General features: G+C 41.9%; 1 protein-coding gene across 3 annotated transcripts in view; it reads left to right on the top strand.

Annotated features, from left to right (window-relative positions):
- Window positions 1–19,677, top strand: part of ARHGAP6 (Rho GTPase activating protein 6) — a 298,937-nt gene that overhangs the window by 147,430 nt on the left and 131,830 nt on the right. For 2 of the 3 annotated variants that reach the window (XM_052664672.1, XM_052664673.1), the window contains exon 1: window positions 1,261–1,386. The exons of the other annotated variant lie outside the window; for it this stretch is intronic. In XM_052664672.1, the coding sequence (XP_052520632.1) occupies window positions 1,342–1,386 (45 nt within the window). In that variant the 5' untranslated portion in view covers window positions 1,261–1,341. Of the gene's footprint in view, window positions 1–1,260; window positions 1,387–19,677 lie in introns of those variants that run through there. 3 annotated transcript variants of the gene reach the window in all.

A 19,677-nucleotide genomic window follows, 5' to 3' on the forward strand; every position in this document is an offset into this window, starting at 1 on the left:
CAGACAGGGCTAAAGAGCGGGCAGTGATGCAGCCTGGGGGTAGGCGTAGTGCACGCCTCTCCATCTGCTTTTTGCTGCTTCCTGCAGCCGAGTGCCACAGCTGCCATGCAGAGGAAAAGCACTGGGACTCAGTGGAGAGGGTGTGTGTGGAGTAAAAAGCAGAACTTCATAATGGAGAACCGGGTGCTCTGCTCTTGCCTTTTATTTAAGTACTTATTTTTGCTTGGTGATTTGAAACGTTCAGTGCATAATATTTGCTTCTGTTGGGTGCTGCTTTCCAACACGTTCTCTGCAATCGCTCAGATACCTCCCTGCCTCATTTTCCAGCAGGAGGTTTAGCACAGATGAATAAACAACAGCGAGTTTAATGTATAAATGCAATTATTCCATGCTTTGTCGAAGGCGAAGTGAGCTGAAAAATTCCCTCCCTGTGCACGGGAACTCTGAAGATACTTTCCTCTGCAATGGGAATGAAGGCCTATGGAGGATCCATAGATTGCTGGGCATGGCACTTACCTAGCAGGGGAGAAAGGAACTTTGGCTCAACTGTGTGTTCTAGGTAGGTATCCTGAGTTTCTACCCAAATGTCTCTAAGGAGGTATTGCAAAGCACTGGTAACCTGTTTGCCTAGATTTTAAGTCAAAACCAGTGAAGGTCACCAATTTCACATGCATTGTTTCCATGGAGGAGGACTCATAGTAACTGAGGGACATACCTTGTTCCTGCAAAGCACTGAGAAATGATTACAAAGATGGAAGCAGAAGAGCATCAAGCCCAGCCCAGGCCTGAGGTCAGTTCTCCTTGCTTAGGTCACTGCTGCCCAAAGTTTATGTATTTTTAAACACTGCCGTTGATGGCAACGCCACCGTCTCGCTAGGCAAGTTGCTTCTAATTATAACAGGAGAGTAGAGTTTTCATTTAGGATTTGTTTCCTTTTCTGTGTGAATCGTGGGTTCACAGATTGGTTTGGGGTGGGAGGACCTCTAGGACTTCCACCCCCGTCGCGGGCAGGGACTCCGGAATCACACCTTACCAAATACACGTGTTAAGAAAGCAATCAAACAAACAAAGACTGAAACTTTGGAGTTGTATTCGTTTTCCTCTATCTCTATCCACTAGGATGAACCTGGACACCGGGCTCTCCTCTGGCGGTGCCGCTGTCGGGGCTGTGCCGGTTCAGCCGGGCGGAGCGGCGGGCGGAGAGCGGGCCCCCTTTCTCCGCCTTCTTTTCCTCCTCCTCCTCCTCTCCGGGGCTGCCGGCTGCCGGGGCGGGGCGGGAGAGGCGGCTGCCGGGCGGGAGCCCCGAAGGAGCGGAGCCGAGAGGAGCTGAGCCCCGCGCCCATGGGGGACTCGGTGTTCGGCGAGCGGCCGGCGCTGCGCTACGCGGTGAGTGCCGTACGCGGCCGGGGTCGGCTGCGGGTGCCGCTCCTGAGGGACGGCCCCGAGCAGGTGCCGGCGGGTCAGGTGCCGGCGGGTCGGGGGCCGCCTGGGGCTGGGGGCCGCTCCCCTCGGCTGTCCCGTGCGCGGGGTTGGGCCGAAGCAGAAAAAGCCGTGAGCGCGCTCGGGAGGCGCGCAGAGCGGTGTCTGGGTGCTGCTCGCCCTACCCAAGCGCTGCCCCGCACCCCCGGGCGCTGCCTGTCCCGGCCCCGCCGTCCTCTGCTCTTCGGCTGATAGCGAGAGCTTTTTTTTTGTTTCCTTCTCAAGGGCTTAGCGCCGTCGAGAAGCCGTTTCCTTTCTGCGAACCTTATTAGGAGCATTTTCTCAGTTGCTCGGGCAGAAGAAAAAAAAAAAAGCCACATAAAAACAACCGGCTGCGTCTTCTTCTGAACTCGTAAATAAGCGGCGGCACGAGCGAAGCGTGCCGGGTGCGTGATGCGCGGCGCTTCGACGCCGTTGCTGTGGCCGCGTGGGAGCCGTAGGTCGGGGCTGAGAGACCCTCGGGTCCCCCTGCCCGGTGCTGGTCTGAGGCGGTTCCACCAGGTTCGCTGCGGTGCCTTCGGTGTTGACTGTGGAAGTCGGCTTCTCCTTGTGCTTTCCTTAAAGCCTGGTGCCGACAGACCATAGTAGAAGGAGGCTTGAGGGTTTCTGCTATTGTTTTTTCGGTAGTGCGTTTCGTTTTGAGTACTGTCGTACCCACTCGGTTGTCGTGCAGGCATACAGAAGCAGGGAACTTTTGCATCGCGTATGAGCAGCAAGAGGGATTTCACTGGGAAACTCATTCTCCTGCACTGATGAATAGAATCGTACCTTAGAATCATAGAACAGTCTGGGTTGAAAAGGACCTCAAGGATCATATAGTTTCAACCCCTCTGCTATGTGCAGGATCGCCAACCACCAGACCAGGCTGCCCAGAGCCGCATCCAGCCTGGCAGGATGACATAGATAGATCGATTCTCTGCATAGTCCATGCTTGCACACATGTTGTCTATGAGTAGCCCAGCCAAAATCAAATGCTTGTTGACCTGCAGCACTTGATACCATTCTTAGTGCTGTTCTTATTAACTCTGAATAATTATATGGTCTAAGTACAAATCACGTTCTTGGATTGTTTTGATTACTGTGAGATAAAAATTATACCGTGTTATAGTATTTAATAGCAATTAATTTATTGGCAAAGCAAATTACAGTGATTTGTTTGGAGGGCTTTTCTTCTGCTTTTTAGGACTGATAATTAAAGTCTCATGATTTCCATAAAAGTACGTAAGGAAGCATCTGCTTTGCATGTTAGTTCAGAGCAGCAGTGTGCTTTTGAGGCAGATCTCCCAGCTTTGTTCTGTGGTTTGTGTCTCGGGGCAGCCTGAGAGCATGGGAACTGGCATTTGTTCAGATGCCACTGGCCTCTTCAGGACTGAGCTAGTGGTAGCTTTAGGTGAGCTTTTGAAGTTTGTTTGGTTCGGAGATCGAGTCCCCAGTACCACCTCCTCTGTTTTCTAATACTGCTGGATGGGCTGTAGCCTGAGTCAGCACAAGGCCACTGTGGCACCAAAATGTCACAGTGAATTGGCAATTATAATTCACGCAGATGAAGACTTTAAGACTATCACACCTGCTGTGATGGTCGTATATTAACCAATGACATGTTTGATCCAGCATATATTCCATGTGAGTGGGATGACTGATAATTATGTCACAATTACACTTTGAATCAAGCACTGGGGTTGACTCAAAGAAGAGCTCCAGGAGGTAGAGTCTGTATAGCCAACTGGAAGGTTTTTGTTGGTGAAAAGTAAGTTAAAATACATGTTAGCTGAACAAGTATAAAGGTGTATTACTAAAGGTGAGTACAAGAAAAATGTTACACCTGCATTGAGTCACACAACGAAAGCTCTTTTTCCTCTGATGCTGGTATCTATGTAGTGATTTCATGAACACTCATAGAGAGTTAAATAATATCTCACCCTCACTGTGTGTTGCCTGACCAAGCAATACCCTTTAATTTCTAGGTCTAGGTTAGCTGATTAATCATCCGCTATTCTCTGCTGAATTCACTCTGATTTATGAGCTATTTTTGAAATGGTGATGTGTGTAACGGATATGAAAATCTGCAGAGGTTCTGGGAACATTTTTCAAACAATTTCATGAAGTGAAGAGGGATGCTCACCTTCCTTACGTGAGATTTCTGCTTGAGTTTTTATATCTTGGCAGCATTTACAGAGAGCATAAAAAACTGCCATGTATTTTGGCTCAAGCATCAGAAAGCTGTATTATACTTATTTCAAGAGATCCATTGGTAATTTGGAATGCGATTTTCTATGCAAGTGACTAAAAATAGCCTTGGGATTGCACAACAAACATCTCAGTGGGGCAAAGCGGGAAGCTTGAAGCATGGTCTGGTTTGTATATAGCCACATGAATCTCAATACAGCACCTTTAATCTTGGTTTGTCTTCCAGCATTTACCAGAAGGGATTTCCCTCAAGGGAGAGGGTGCTTGCCCTGGGAGGGAAATCCTGCCTGTCTTTCACTGGGGAATTGGAGAGCATGAGCTGGAGTAGGGCTTTGGAAGAGACTTCATCTGGAGCCAAGCAGCAGGGCTCTTCCTTGGGGCAGGAAACCAGGGCTTCTGCCAGGCTGAGCTATGCCTAGAAAGAGGGAACAGCCAGATGTCTGAAGAACACAAACATTAGTTGTCTTAAGGTCACCTCCAATTTGGATGTTAGTGTTCTGGGAAGAGAAAGATCTTTCTCTGCCTCCAGTAGTACTACGGTCATGATCTAGTCATATTCAACCTTTGCTGGTAAGGTGGGCGGACTTTCTGCTTATTTTTACCATGTGAAATATATCATTCCAAGTGGAAGGGTGCAGAAAGCGAAAGAAACAGTGTCATAGTATTTCCTCACAAATTTGGTGAACCACAGAATGCTTTCTGGGGCATACAAGGAATTAGAAAGAAGATAATAGACATTTTCTAGCCTTGTTGTAGTAATGGTAATTGTTATTTGTTAAAAAATTAGTTTACAGAATAGTACAGAGTGCAATAGTGAGATTGGTGGTGACACTTTAAAACTGTAAAATGCTTTGTGAGGCGGACCTAAATAGTGACATGCTCCTGTGGATTTGATTGCCTTTTGCAATAACCAGTTTTCAGATCTGTTTGTCTTTCTGTCTTCAAGACACGTTACTTGATGACTTGAGCCTTCAAGCCCTTGTAGATTTTCACATCTCTTAGGTACCACAAGCAGACCACAATTATTATAGTGATGATAATAAATCCTGCAAGCAATTTATTTTGCAGGACTAATACCATCAACCTCTTTCTTTGCTCTAAAGCAACTCACTCAGCTGCCCCAGGGCCAAATTAAACTTGCCGGGATTGCTTGTCTGGCCTGATCCCATCCTGTCCTTTCAACAGGACCTTTGAGAATGGACTTCAGACTGCACAAGTTGTCCTTGCAGTTGCAGGCTGTCCCCAGCTGTTCTTTCCTTGGAGCATCCCAGGCTCTTTCCCCACCGCTCTTGCTACAAGAGAAAGCTGGGTGGCCGTTCAGGAAAAGGGCTGCTCTGAGTGGGCTGCTGTCACTGGGCCATTTGTCTAGTTGCTTCACATTCCAAACAGGCTCTCCAGAAGGGAGCACAGCAGAAGTGGAGCACAGCAGGAGACCAGTGGCATCTGTGCAGACCACCTGCAGTGTGCTTTTGCTGTCAGTCTCAGTGTGGTGGGATTCAGGCATGAGAATAGGTTCTTGTCTACCAGGCTCTGAAAGTGAAACATCTCTGCTCGGTAGGAGACAGCTGCATATTTTCTAATGCCCTGAGTACGCAAAGGCAGAGTTAAGTAGTTCTAAAAGATTAATTCACTCTGTAGTTGTTTTTCTAAAAAGAAACTGTGAAGAACACTTCTAACTTCATCAGATAAGTGAGTTACAGAAGAGATGGTTAGCAGGAGAGTGATGTTCACCTTCTGGCATCCTGCCCTCAGCCTCTCACTGACTGCGTGCACGTGGCTCTGTTTGCTGAAGGAATACAGCTTGGGTCGCTGTTGAGTCCAGTCCTTCTTCATTTTGGATGAAATTCCAATTGACAGTGATGATTCATGTTGCAAACACGCAGTCATTTAAAAGTGCTTTTATTGCTAATCCTTTGAAAACATATATAAACATAGGAAACGAGCACTATTTGTTGCACTGTCATGAGCACCAAGGCCAAGCTTTAATTAGGGTTGACGGACTCTGAAGTGTGTCTAGCCAGCTTTTATCCGTGCAAAGCAGCGAGGAGTTAACAGCAAGGAGTCCGGAGGAGGGGATGCAGTGGGCTCTTGTGTGTGTCATAGGCTTTTGGAAAGCTGCACAAAGCAGATTTCAATTCAGATTTGGTCATATTTTTACAGTGCTTGAACTCTTAATGTGTTCCCAGGGCTCTCCACGCATACTTGTGTATGAACTTCTCTCGTGTATGTGGGGGAGAAGATGGGGAGCGATGCAGGTTGTGTTTGGCAAAGCTTCTCAGGTCTAATGCAGAGCTGCACTGAGGTGATCCCTGTTAGGTCTGTTCCCAGAGACTGGCTGGAAATGGAGGTTCCTTAAGTGCAGTAGTGGTGGCCTTCAGGTAAAGCTGCCCTTTGGTTACATTTCCTCTGCCTGTCCATATCTAGTAGCATCTGTTAGTGTAGAATTGCTACAATTCTTGTATTAGTACTTATAGAGATGCTGATTTAATAAAATGGTGAGCTTCAGGACTTTTATTCAGAGAGGTGCATAGTCCTTTGGCATTGATAAAGTTGTAAAGCTGTATATTCACCTGGCCCCATTTCCACTGCTTTCACATCTCTCAAGGGGATTTAACCAACCAGCAGTAGTCCCTTATAAAACTGCTGCATGAAACAGACTTCATCCTTACAAAACTGACGAGGTCTGTGGGAGCAGCAAGGTCATCCGTGGCCAAAATCATCAACCTGCACTGTGCTGAAAAGAGGGACAGCTGGGCAGATGAGTCTTTTGAACTACTGTCCCTTACGTACCATATGCCCTTGTCATTTGCTGAGCAGTATGACTGGGAGGGTGCTGGCCTCCGCTCTCCTTCCAGTGGCATATCTGCTCCTGCAGCAGCAGGGTGGCCAAACTCTCAGTGACTTGGAAAAGATATATCCCAAGTTTGAATTTCATTCTATTCCTGCCTGGCTGCGATATTTGAGAATACATTGCACTCCATGAAGTGAAATGGCTTTTTCTTGTCTAGGGAATAAAGGAGGTGTGCGTGCATTGTATTACTCACAAAAAGAACTTGAACACCTTTCTGCAGCAAGCCCCAGCTGATGAGGCCATGTGGTTCACATTCGCTTTTTCTATGAGGGTGTCAAATCTGAATGCTCCTGTGGGATGTGCCTGGGTCTTATCTGGACTGACTGGCTCAAGAAGAAAACTAAGTAATGTTTTTCTTTCTAATGATTGCTATCTGAGACGTTATCGACAGTGCACAGTTGAAAGGATTTCCTGAATATATCCTCGACTAAGTCAAAAAGCATTAGGAGCTGCTAACGGGAAACTGAATATTACAGCAACAGCTGAATAGGGTAGCTTTCACTTTTTAAAGGCAACATGAGTGGAGTTGGGTCTGTCCAGGCAGCAGTGCCCTTGGGTAGAGAAGAAGAGCAAGTCCTAATTATAGCTACCTGTGCCATTGTCTGCTGTTATTTCATGGGGGTGGGGGGGAGGGGATGCTTCTAGAGCAATTGAGTGAGTCTTTGGAAATCATACTGGAATCTGCTTGCTATTTCACCATACAGTTAAACTGATTATTTTAAAATAACATTTCATCCATGTGTTTTTTGTGCACTAATCTGCACCTGATTATCAATCTGCCATGGCTATACTGCCTAGATGAGCCTGTGAATTTATGACAGTATTGTACTGTGTATTTCACCTGGCTTATAGTCAGTCTTCAGCCTCTTTGCCTGCTGTGGATGAACACATAGGTATATATTTTGTTTACTTGTTTTTTAAATCAAGCATCTTGTGTGACTGAGTGTGTCTATGGACACTGGACACCTGATCTATAATATTCAGATGTTAGCTTTGAGTGTCTGTATCTTCTGAAATTTGCAGTTATTTTTTCTTGCCCTTGATAAGAGTATGATTTTTTGCAAATATTTATGGATTTGGAAAGCTTATTGTGTTGTCTAGGCTGTCAGATTTGATTTAGAGACATAAATTAGGTGGTGTTTAATATTGATTACATTCTCCCTTAGCCCAATGGTCTTTAAGAGCTCCTGTTAATGCTCATTTCTACATGACTTGACATATGGATTCAGTATCATTGCTGGCTGAAATTCTTCTCATTTTGTGTAGATTACTGTATCTCTTCCAGTCTGATCCTTTTAATATATACTCTGAGTCTTAAAAAACTCTTTATTGTTTAAATACAAGCTGTGGAAAAGAATCTGAAGTGGGTTTTTTTGTTTGTTTGTTTTTTTGCTTTTCAAAATACAGATATTAAGCCTGCTTGAAAAATTTGAATATACACTTAAGCATTATGGGAGGGAGGGGGTCTTGAGTGCATGTGGTACATAGTGTTGTCTATAAGAAAAAAAAAAAAAAAAAAAAGACAAAGCAAACCTCAGCTGATGTAGGAGGAAAGCTGTATGTGCTTGTAGCCCAGTTCTTTCCTTGTTGAAGTATGTAATGGATCTTGAAACAGATGTTGGATCCTGTATTGTGCAGAAGCCACAGCCGCTGCTTCCCTTGGCAAACTGTCTCACTTTCCATTGACCTTTGGGTAAAACATCCTTTTATTGGTACACTGCCCTTAAATGTTTCCTTTTTTCCTCTTGGTGAACTGTTCACATTCTATCATTTCAGGCTGTCGTTGATATTTGCATGCCATGATTATGTACCCCTTTAACATCAGTGTTTGTAGCTGTGTATACTGCATGTTTGAAACATTCCCCATACCCAGGAAAATTACCTTTTAATTAAAACAAGTCGAGTGATTTTTTCTACTGCAGAGCATGGTACTGAGGAACTTGTGGCAGAATGCAGGAGATGATGTTGAGCTAGCTGCAAGCAGTGATATGAGTAATGGGGAACCCCAGTGAGCAGGCTACTTCCTTTCCCAGATGCCCGTTTCTGTGGTCTTGAATTATTGGTGTTTTTGTAGTCAGGTGCATGGCCTGTTTCAGCTTCTAAGCACATCTGGACAAATGAGTGCAAACAGGCTGTGTGTGATACACAGAGGGTGAGAAGGAATGGCCTCGAGTTGCACTATGAGGGGTTAAGGTTGGATGTTAGGAAACATTTCTTCTCCAAAAGAGTGGTCAGGCTTTGAAACAGGGAGGTGGTGGAGTCACCATCCCTGGAGGTGTTGAGAAAACATGTAGATGTGGCACTGAGGGACATGGTTAGTGGGCATGGTGTGATGGGATGACATTTGGACTAGGTGATCTTAGAGTCTTTTCCAACCTCAGTGATTCTGTGATTCCAGCCTTAAAGTTTCTATGAAGCCTACGTAATTCGGGAACAAGCAGCAATGGATCTCCTGCTCTCACATATGTGGCACTGTAGGTCAGTATATATATAATTTTGCTGCATGACCTTGTTCTGAAATGCATTTAAGAAGCTTGTTCCTAATCAGACATGAATGTGAAATTCAACATGGAGAACAGATCGATGGTGTGTGAAGTTGAGAAAGTGATTTTTACCTACCTTCTCCCAAGATGCATCTGCATTTTAGTCAGGATTTTCTACATGTGATCACACACAGATTGTGTGAAGCAGTATCAAATTGTGTGTTTATGGGAATTTAAGATAAAAATGTTGCAACAGGAGGTGTTGATCTCCATTGGAATCACAAAGAATAAGGTAAAGAAAAGCAAACTCTGCAATTTGTCAAATGCTTTTGTTACTGAATTTCCTAAAAGAGTCTGTGTTGTTACATCTACAGAAAAGATGGCAGATGCAGAAAAGATGATTGCTTATCAGATGACCATTACTTTCTGGCTCATTATTTTTTTTTTCTGATCGAAATTCTCACTTTTGTGAGTTTACTAATGAAGACTAATTATCCAAGTAAAGGTAGTTCATGGCATCAGACACGATCCTTTCAATTAATTAATTATCTGCTGGCTCTGTAGTGTTTGAAAGCCTTCCTTCATGTGTGAAGTTTAGGAGACTCCATTTATTGATTCTTTCTTTATGAATCTAGAGATTTTGTTGCTAGTGGTGCTTGTGATGAGCAGAACTATATACCTACTTCTTGAGAGGACTATATAGTAGCTGGAGAGTATTTAAATTCTTCAGTGCTGGAACAATATTTCTGCCATAAATTCAAGATGTCAGTGGGTCTTTTAGGCCATTACTGAAACTGAGCTGGAGTCAAGTTTGTGTCCCTTCCTGCAGTGGAGTGAATTTAGGCTTTTCCCATACTGTGCCACACCAATTTGTATCGCTTTTTATTTCTGCTTTGCCATTAGAAATTCATGGTCATGTAATCCTGTGTTTGCATTAGTGCAGGCTGTCTAAAATCCAGGTAAGCAAGACCTATGTTAGTTATTTTAAAAATGTCCAAGTGTCATTCAGACATGTTTTATAAAGTACTGGGATGAAATGACACTTTGGATTTTCAAATTTATTGTCTTTCAGGGACTCTCAGGTCAGCACAGCTGAATTTGGAAAGATACCTCTATTAGCTGGCCCTGCAAATTGAGCCAGCTGAAGCCTAAGGCTGTGTTCTTCTTCATGCACTGTTGCTAATAGAAAATACCTATTAATTGTTACCGTGCAGCAAAAGCCTTGTATATACTGTTGCAGCTCTTTTTTTTCTCATTGGAGGGCTGAAAATAGTAAAGGGCAGTATTTCTCTCCATACAGTAAATAGACAGTAATTGAAATAAACACAGACAGCATTTCTTTTGAGTAGCAAGCTGGCTTTTTTTCTGTCCCTAAGCATAACTCCCAAATGTTTGTCTAGAAATAATACTGCCAGGAAGCCCTTACAGTTTCTGTCTATGACTATAAATGTGGTACATTATACCTTAACTTGCGTGTAACATTAAGCAGAGTTTACATATATCTTTCTTCTGGCTTATTTTGTACCAGTTGTTTAAATCATTTGCCCTTTGCTTAGAATTCATGCCTGAAAAAGGAATTCCATCTGCAGAAACATCATTGAATTCCTTTCCTTTAGTAACACGTTCCCGAGGAAGGCTTTTTAAGCTCTATTAAATGATCTCTTACACATTTTAATCAGTTTTCTAGTCTGTACTACATCTTTTGTGTTCAAATAAATACAATGCTACTGGCTACAAATAATTATTTAGTTTGCGTTATATTTTGCAGTTTATGGCATTCCTTCCACTAAAAGTAACAGGAAATAAAAGGTTTTTCTACTTCTCTCAGGATTTGTGTGTCCATATTTAATTTGCTAATGCACATTCTCTAATATAGGCTTAACAGAATTCTCCTAAGGTCTTCATGTGTTCTTTCTTAATAATTTAATTTTGCTGATTTTCTGCTTTGAACCCTTCAAATTCACTTGTGATGGAGGGTTTCAGTTGCATAGATGCAGAAGATTGAAGTAAAATGATTCCCTCTTCCTCTCTCTTCCTTTTTTTTTTTTTTTTCCCTTGGCTTATATGGATTGTCATTGTATGATGTTGATTATTTTTGTGTGTAAGAGGCATTTGATTTGGTGTTTGACCCTCTATCTTGCTGCTGATCTTCTCTTCAGGGTGCTATTTTGGTCTATGTCAAATTTGCCTGTCTGAAATTTTCTGCAGTGCTGCAACTTTTTTCATGCTACAGGAGTAGATTTAAATGATTACATCTGAAAATACTGGTATTTGTGTGGCTGCTTAACAGGGGTGAGAATGGTTTCAGCATTCTTAGGCTTGCACATGTAGTCTTTGTTTGTTACACGTTTCCTCCTTCCATTTCCATTTATGTGCCATCTCCACTGTTGTACCATCCATTCTCTCCTGTGTGCTCCATGTGCCTCTTTCCTGTCTTCAATACAGAAGTACAGAAGTGGAGATTAACATTTTAGAGCAAACTGTCGATCTGAAACATATATTGTCGTTTTAGAGCAATCTTGGCTAATTAAAAATCAGAAACAGAGCACATCCCAAGCGGACAGGTTCCTAGAGTTGAACATTTATGCAGCCCTTTCTCTTTTCTGAGCTTATGATTTACATAGTTTTTAATGAAATCAAACTTATGAACTGCTAGGAGCAGAACTTGTACTTAGCTTGCTTGGTAGTTTAATGCATTTTTTATACAGTCATGGGTAACAGTGTTAGAAGTGTGCGTGTGTCCTTGGTTTTAGCAAATAACTGTCTTGTTTTCACAGTGACTCATCGTGCTGTTTTCTGGCACAAAAATTTCATTTTCAGCTATTGGTAATACTGTTTGTATTTCTACTAAATTAGTAGAATTGTTTTTTATCTATTAAGCATGCAGTTTTGAGCGGAGATTAGCAGGTCACATTTATTCTCAGGTAAGAACCTGCAGTTAATGGAGTTATCATGAGGATTTAATGTGTCTTACTATTCATATTAGCTCTCTGGACTGGCCTCCTCCTATTTCCATTTAAAATTTTCCATTTAAAGCAAGGATGAATGCAACTGAAATAAGATGAGGAGAGCAAGGTAAGAACAGATGCTCTCATTATAGTGCATATTTAGGTACCTAAACAAATATGTAACTGCAATTGGGTTCTAAATAAGCAGATAAGGAACAGGCATTTTTGATTGAGTTGATCAAAGCAGGTTCATTTTGCGAGTTTGCTTTCAATCTCAGACCTTCTCTGCTTGAAGAAAAAGTGGGAAACAAATGTCTGCTGATTGCTTGTCACCTTATTACAGTTATGTTTTATGATTGGGCTTCTTTGCATTCAGGATTGTGCTTTTGTCTGCGCTATGCCACATGTGGGTTAGATTGTGCCAGCCCTGTGAGTGGTGCTTTCAGGCTCCACTACGTCATATGTAAGCCTGTCTCTTGAATTCTGAAGGTTAGGACCATTGCTGCCTCTGAGGAGTAGCAAGCTGCAGCTGTGTTCTCATTTGTTTCAAGTGGGGAGCAGTGGGGAAACCATATTCCACTGAGGATTCAGATGCAGCTCCGCAGATGGTTCAGCTGGTGTCCTTCTCCATGCTCAATGTGTGCAAAGCAGTCAGTCATCACAGGGCCACTGGCTCTTCAGTGGGTGTGTGCCACTGCTTGAGGCCGACTCTGAGCACATGTAACCACAGAATCACAGAAATGTTGAGTTTAGAAGGGACCTCAAAGCCCACCCAGCCCCAACCCCTGCCATGGACAGGGCTGCCCCCCACCAGCTCTGGTACCCAGGGCTCCATCTAACCTGCCTTGAGCTCCTCCAGGGATGGGGCACCACAGCTTCTCTGGGCAGCTGTGCAAGTGCCTTACCAACCTCTTGTAAAGGATTTTTGTATAACATCTAGCCAAAACCTCTCCTATTCTAGTTTAAAGCCATTCCTCCTTTTCCTGTCACTATCTGCCCATGTAAAAAGTTGGTTCCCCTCCTGCTTGTAAGCTCCCTTCAAGTACTGGAAGGTTGCTTAGGAAGAACTCCTTGTAGAGAAATTGAATTGAGGCTCAAAAAAGAGCTGAAGGAAACCCCTTCTGCTTGTGAGTAGTTACTGAATACAGAGTGACTCTTCAGATAATGACCAGTGGCTTGGTTTTCATTAGTCCTGGTGGTTGCTAGCTCCTGGTGCCTTCAGCTGCAAATTTGCTTGCTTAATGTTGCTGAATAGCAGTGTTCAGGGATAAGGCTAAAATTCATCTTAATCTGCTGACGCATTCATGAGAACAAACACCAAGCCAGAAGGCAGACCTGCTTTACCATTGCCTTAGTGAGAAGCCACTCTCAAAAGGAGATATTTCTTTTGGAAAAGAGAACCTTATAATCACAAGTGTGTCTGTCATATGTCTTCCTTCTGTGTGTGTGTTAGAATTTACTGATTGCATATCTGTGTCCATTTTAGTGCTGTATTTGCATAACCTGTTTGGTTTGTGTTTTGTTTTTTTTTTTTCTGTTTCTCTGTTGGTAGTGTTTCACTTGAGGTTGTCGACAAGATTACCCAGTTAACCCATTGTTATTGGTTTTTAATGTCACCAGCTTAGCCACCAAATGGGACAGAGAGAAGGATCCATGCATTTGTCTTGAGGGTGCAACAGAAAAGCTGTTCTCTCTTGCAAGAATACTATTAACTAGTTGAGACCACCTTTAGTTCATTCATTTGGAAATGTTTTCTTTATGTGTGGGCATTTCTTCTGTTTTGTAAACTAGAGAGCTCCTTGCCACTTTCTAACACAAGGTTGTCTTAACATAATGCTTAACAGTGACTTCTGGTTGTAGCATTTTCACTGTTTCGGTTTTTTGTTTGTTTGTTAATTGAGAGCTCACATATGAGTTTTGAATAATTATTCTCCCAAAATACTGTTCCTTAAAAACATTATTTCTCAGTCTTTCAGAAAAATGGTTAGAAAGTTGCAGTTCTGATAATGGCAGAAGTGATAGCACAAGTTCCAGCAATGAAGCCATAGTGGAGAAAAATTTAAGGACCAAGATATAAGTGTAATTAAATTAAATAACTTGAAATAAGAACATTGATGCAGTTCTGCTCGCAACTGTGGTTGCAGAAGGATGCCCCTTCTGCAGCATTTAAACTGAATCTGATGCATAAAAATTGTTTATCCAGAAGGTTTCAGGTCCTTTATTGCTTTCACAGCCTGTTCTCTGGTGCCTTCTTTTAATACCTGCGTATCTCTTCCTTACTGCAAGATCAAAATTGTGTCTGCCATTTGACACTGTGAGGAGAGTCACCCATGATCTTATGAGCCACTTCTTAGTCCCATGTTCTTATATGTGTCACGAATATTTGGTAGTTTCCTGGCTCATGTATCTTTTCCATAGGCTTGTACTCTCTTAAATGTATGTAAGTTAATTCTTAAATGACTGCTGAAGCAGGTACTTCCACTCTTAGTAAGTCTGCATAGGTCTAACTTGAGCACCAAGGAAAGTTGTATGGGGTGGAAGAGTAGCTTTTTCATGAGTTTCTTTAAACATTTGCTTGTCACTTGTTGCTTCAGTGCACAGCTCCTTCGTTTGCAGCAGACATGGATTCTTTTCAGCACTCACACTATACTCTATTCCCTGTAGAATTAGGCTGTTTAGCACTGTAGAAGGACCAGGGGAAATGATCTTTTGACTGAGTCTATTAGTTACTGTTCTCCTGAGAATCTGGTTTGTCTTCAAAAAGGATGGCAATAGCAAACAGTAAAAGTGCTCTGGAAACAAATGCACTTACTGCTCGTGTTTGGCAAAGTAGGGTTCTGACCTTTTTCCCAAAGGTTTTGAAGAAGACTTGTTCTGTTTCAATGTCTTTATATAAAGAACATCAGTTTTTGAGGCTAGAATTCTTCACTTCCATTAAGTTTGAAAGTGATTTATTCAAAAGGAAAATATTTGGAAAGTTTAGCAAAATTCCATTTGACCAGTATCTAGGAATGTAGGACAGGGGTAGTCCTGCGCCATGTATTCCTGCCCCTTTCTGTTGCAGGGAGCAGCACATAATCCCTTACATAAACACAAGAGCAGTGAGCTCTTCCTCAGAAGCAGCTTTTCTTCAATTTACTCCTTCTGTCAGAGTACCCTTCCAGAATGTGTTGACTGATAGTCATTTTTCTATCAGACTGAATTTGTTTTTGGGGCAGTGTGATCTTTTAGCTAAAACTGCACTTTTGCTGTCCTAATATTGATTGAAGTTTTTCATTTTGTTTTGGCTGAAGAAGTGAAGCTCGCCCTTTGCTGTGATGGGCATCTTTACTGTGTACCTCTGCCTCCTTCTTGTGGCTTTACCTAGGAGAGGCCTTCAGGTGTGGTGGAAACAAATGGCTATCTGGGGAAGCAGAATGGCAGGAGCTTATATCATGGCTTGGACCTGAGGGAATATCCACAGTCCTGCTCCCTCCCCAACTCTGGCTTTAAATGGAGCCTGAGCCTATCAAGTCACTTCAATACTGCAGCATTCTCCAGGGAGATGAACACCACCATTTGTGGTCTTTCCAACTCATTGGTTTTTTGTATTTCCCATATTTTAAATAGATGCCCTCATCAGCCTCATTCTGCAGTGCCTCTGAACAATCATCATCCCTTAAGAGAACGATCTGCTGCCTCCACAGGTAGAGATGAGGGAAACTAGAAATAATGCAAAGTATGGCCCTCTTCCTGCTCTTAATTTATGCACTTTATTGGCACTGTTCTTTCTGTTTTGCCAAACTTGATAAAAGAGGCAAAAATAGTGTTAGAAGTGCAGAACAGTACATGCTATTTAAGGAAAATCTGTTGCAAGCATTATCCATTCAAATTGACCTTATTGCTCTCTTACATGGTTACAGTTAAGACTTGAAATCATTATATTTGCTATGCTGTGGACCTGGTGCCGTGTGCTCTCACCAGGGATATGATGCATTTATAAATGGAATTAACATTTATAAAATGTTAAGGTTGACATTCCATTAAGTAAAGTTGAATGTTATTTTCTTCCCTTTTCCACTTCTCCCCTTCTCTCCTTTTCCCCTTTCTTTCTTACATTTCATAGATCTGAATGGGGAAGAACAATAACAGATCTTTGTATGCCTCATTGTTTAAAGTGCAAGCATTCCAGGTCTATCCTACATCATTTCCCCCCGTTTTGAAGTTTTGGAGGCACCTAACAAAATGTTCAAAGGAAATGTATGCCAACATGGTTTTAAGTATAGCAGAAGGCACTTTGAAATATTGACTCATGCAAAGTGTTAATAAATGTTAACTGCAGTGAGATTGCTTAGAGCTGCCCTTTTTAGGCTACAAAAGTGAGCGGTGCTTCTGAAATGCCAAATCAATATTAAATCATCTGAAAACTTGTCCTTCCATATGTATCTGTCTCAAGTAGGTAAGAGTCTTCTATTAAGTTGGCTAATTATCAGACAGTTCTTGACAAGGAGGTCCATAAACTTAAAAAACTTCCTGAAGCTTCTGAAATTCTCAAATTTTCTGTCCCTAAGAGAACTTTTAAAATGGTTCTGAATGAGTTTGTTAGGAGATAATCAACAGTTTTTGTTGTGCTTCCCAACCTGTTCGCAAGGTCCCCAAATGGTGCGGAAGTGACGAGATTATCCCAGCTTCTGAGGTGTGGAAGGTCTTCTGGTTGATGGCATAAGGCAAAGGTCCAGGAACTTTTCCTGTGTTTTGTTTTACTTCTTCATGACAGATTTAATTTTTAGGTAGTTCTGTGTGCAACTGATAGACTCGATCCTTAGGGGTCCCTTCCAATTCAGGATATTCCATGATTCTAAGACATCAGGTGCAGTGGGATGCTTTTAGTCCTTGAAATCCCAGTGCCAAGTTTAGATTTGGTCTAGCACCCCTTATGTTACCCAAGTAAGAAAATACAACTGGGAGATGCGTGTCTATGGGAAATTTTTGTTTCTTGGAGAAGATTCTATTAATAATGACAGATATTTCTGGATGTAGGAGTCAATGTATTTCTCTTCCCTGTAGTTACTGAATGAGATCACTCAGTCTCAGGCTTAGTTTTAATGTGTGGGAATGGCCTTGTAGAAGAGCTGTCAGTGAAAACAGTCCTAGAACATATGTTCATCATTTAATTCATCTCAAATAGGTAAATGAACAAAATATAATCAGAAGTAATTAAAGTAAATTAACTAAAAGAGATCAGGGACTAAAACATGGTTGAGACTTAAATCTTTTTTAATCTAAATCCCCAAACTTTCTGCAGTGTACTGAAAATGTTTTATTGGGGATGTAAATGTAGGATTAACAGAGTGAAAGGTATGCTGCAAAGCAAGCCCTTGCTGGGATATTAAAGGCTTCTATGACGGCTGTCGAAAGTAATGCTGATTTCTTTACAGAGGAAACTGATGCAAATATCAGGTTCATCATAAAGCAAAAATGCACGTGGTCTTCTTGGATCCTGAGAACCATGATATCCATCCCTACATAACCATAAGAATACCATCAAAAGTATGTTTTCTTTTCTCTAAGTATATAAATTGTTCTTGTCAGATATTTCTCTCTGTGAGTCTTGGTTGACTGTGTCACTAGACATCATCATGGTAAGGGCCTGAAACAAAAAATTTATCATCTAAAAAATTCTCAATTCTTTTTGGTGTATCAGTCCTTTCAGAGCTGCTCACACGACTCAGGAATAACAGATAATTTCTTACTGCTGAGAGGAAGGAAAAGTGTGACTCAGGCACCTGCAGGTTATTCTGAAATCAGTTGTTTGAAAGGCTTTTGAACAAGGAAGTCTTTATTGAAGGCAAAGAGTAACGAAGAGCAAAAGAGGAGGAAAAAAACTGAAATACAGTTTTACCACAGCTGAGTTTTGCCAGAGTGATGATTATCTTTAGTGGTTGCTGTACTCCTGTGGAGCTCGTGTGTTTTGTTCTTTTCTCAGCACTGGCCTCGGCTGATGTATAAGGTGTCAAGATTTTCTTAGAGGAAGTGTTTGCACCACTGCGTAGGGCACTTATGCAGTTTCTTTGGGGAGCTGAGTATGTTTCTAATGCTCCTCATTCAAGAGAGATAAATTAATGTGGGAAGGAACTGTAAGAAAACAGTCCAGGAAATAGAGGTACTGTGATCTTGAGGAATGGAGGAGAATAACTTTGCTTAATCTACCAAAAGGAAAGATGCAAAGGCTGTGATTATTGTTAGTGAATACATCAAAGGAATAAACAGAAAAGAAAGAGAATTCTTCCAGTAAAAGCACAGCGATGGCATCTAATAAATCACAGGCTATGTATAAATAAACTCAGATTAGAAGTTGGGAGGTTTCTGCTCTGGAAGCAGGGAGATCCTGGGCAACCTGTTTGCTAGGTTGTATTCCTCATCTTGTTCTGAATGGTCCATCCTGAGTTCTCTCATCACAAACATTGTCTGGAATACAAAATCTATGTTCTGGCCAAAACTGGTGGAGTTCCACAAAAAGCATTGGTGTTCACTGAACAATTTTAGATTTAAAGGATTTGTGTTGAGGAATTTCACTGTGGTTTCTGTGCGTAAAGGACTATTAGCATTGTGTATGTCTGTTCTAAGTCTCATGTTCTGCTCCAAATAAGTGAAAAAGAGAGCCGTGTGTATCCATGGAGACAAAATGTGCTGGAGGACATAAAAATCTGAGAAAAAGATATAAAGTATTTTCATCTCCAAACTTTTCTATTGAGTTGATTGTATTTACAATCAGGACAGATCACTTTGAGATGTCAAATCCTGTGCAACAAGTGGCCTTCTGGGCCATTAATGTTAGGAGGGCAGGAAACGCAGAACTTGAGCAAACAAAGCTTGGAGTCAAGTGCATTAGGTAAAATGAAAAGTGAGCTTTAGTGTCACTGGGACAAAAAATAGCTTGTAGTGTTAGTGCAGTGACTAATTCAATTCCTTTTTCCTCCATTTTTTTTTTTTTAAATTATAGTTTTATATATGAATGTTTATAAACTGTTTATAAAGCACTTCTTTTTCTTTAAATAAGTTTCTGCAGAGGGTAAGAAACGTCTCCCAGCCATCCTTTCTCTTCTGGAGAGGAATGAGGTGGGATTCTGTCTCCACGTGTATGGGTGCAAAGCACAGTTCTGATTCTCTTAAGGGAAGAGCCCTGGGAAGTGCTCGCAACCCAGTCCAGCAAATATGTGAGGGTTGTGTTTTGTTATTATTTTTTTTTTTTTTAAGGCAGAAGCTATGCAGCCTTAAAAGGACTTGTTTAAATTTTTCTGTATGTGTGCTGAATACGTCGAGTTTGTAAAGAGCCTAGTGATTCTTGTATCCTTTTAAAGTGAAAATTATAGAATACTTCACTTAATGTTTCTCACCAAAATGCAGATTCTATCTCTTGCAACAAGGAGAATCATAAAGCTGGATTTAGTGAGAAATGGCACGCGGACTTTTTAAATCATTTGCTGTTTAAAAATGGGTTGGGAGACCAGGAGCTGCTGTCTTCTAACAACTTTGACATGGTGCACTCGAAAGGAACCCCCTCTCCTATGCCTCAAACCACAAACCCAAACAAGTCCTTTTAAGGCTGTATTATAAGGAGGGCGTAGGAGATAGGTACTATATAAAACATTAAATAAGTGAATTAAATAATATGAGAAGGACTGGAGTGAAATGGAAACCAGAAGTGGCAGAAGAAATGAAAAGTTCTATGGAAATTAGCCAGAGGTTT

The sequence above is a fragment of the Tympanuchus pallidicinctus genome, unplaced genomic scaffold (genome assembly GCF_026119805.1).
Source record: "Tympanuchus pallidicinctus isolate F22 unplaced genomic scaffold, pur_lepc_1.0 scaffold6, whole genome shotgun sequence".
Classification (NCBI taxonomy): domain Eukaryota; kingdom Metazoa; phylum Chordata; class Aves; order Galliformes; family Phasianidae; genus Tympanuchus; species Tympanuchus pallidicinctus.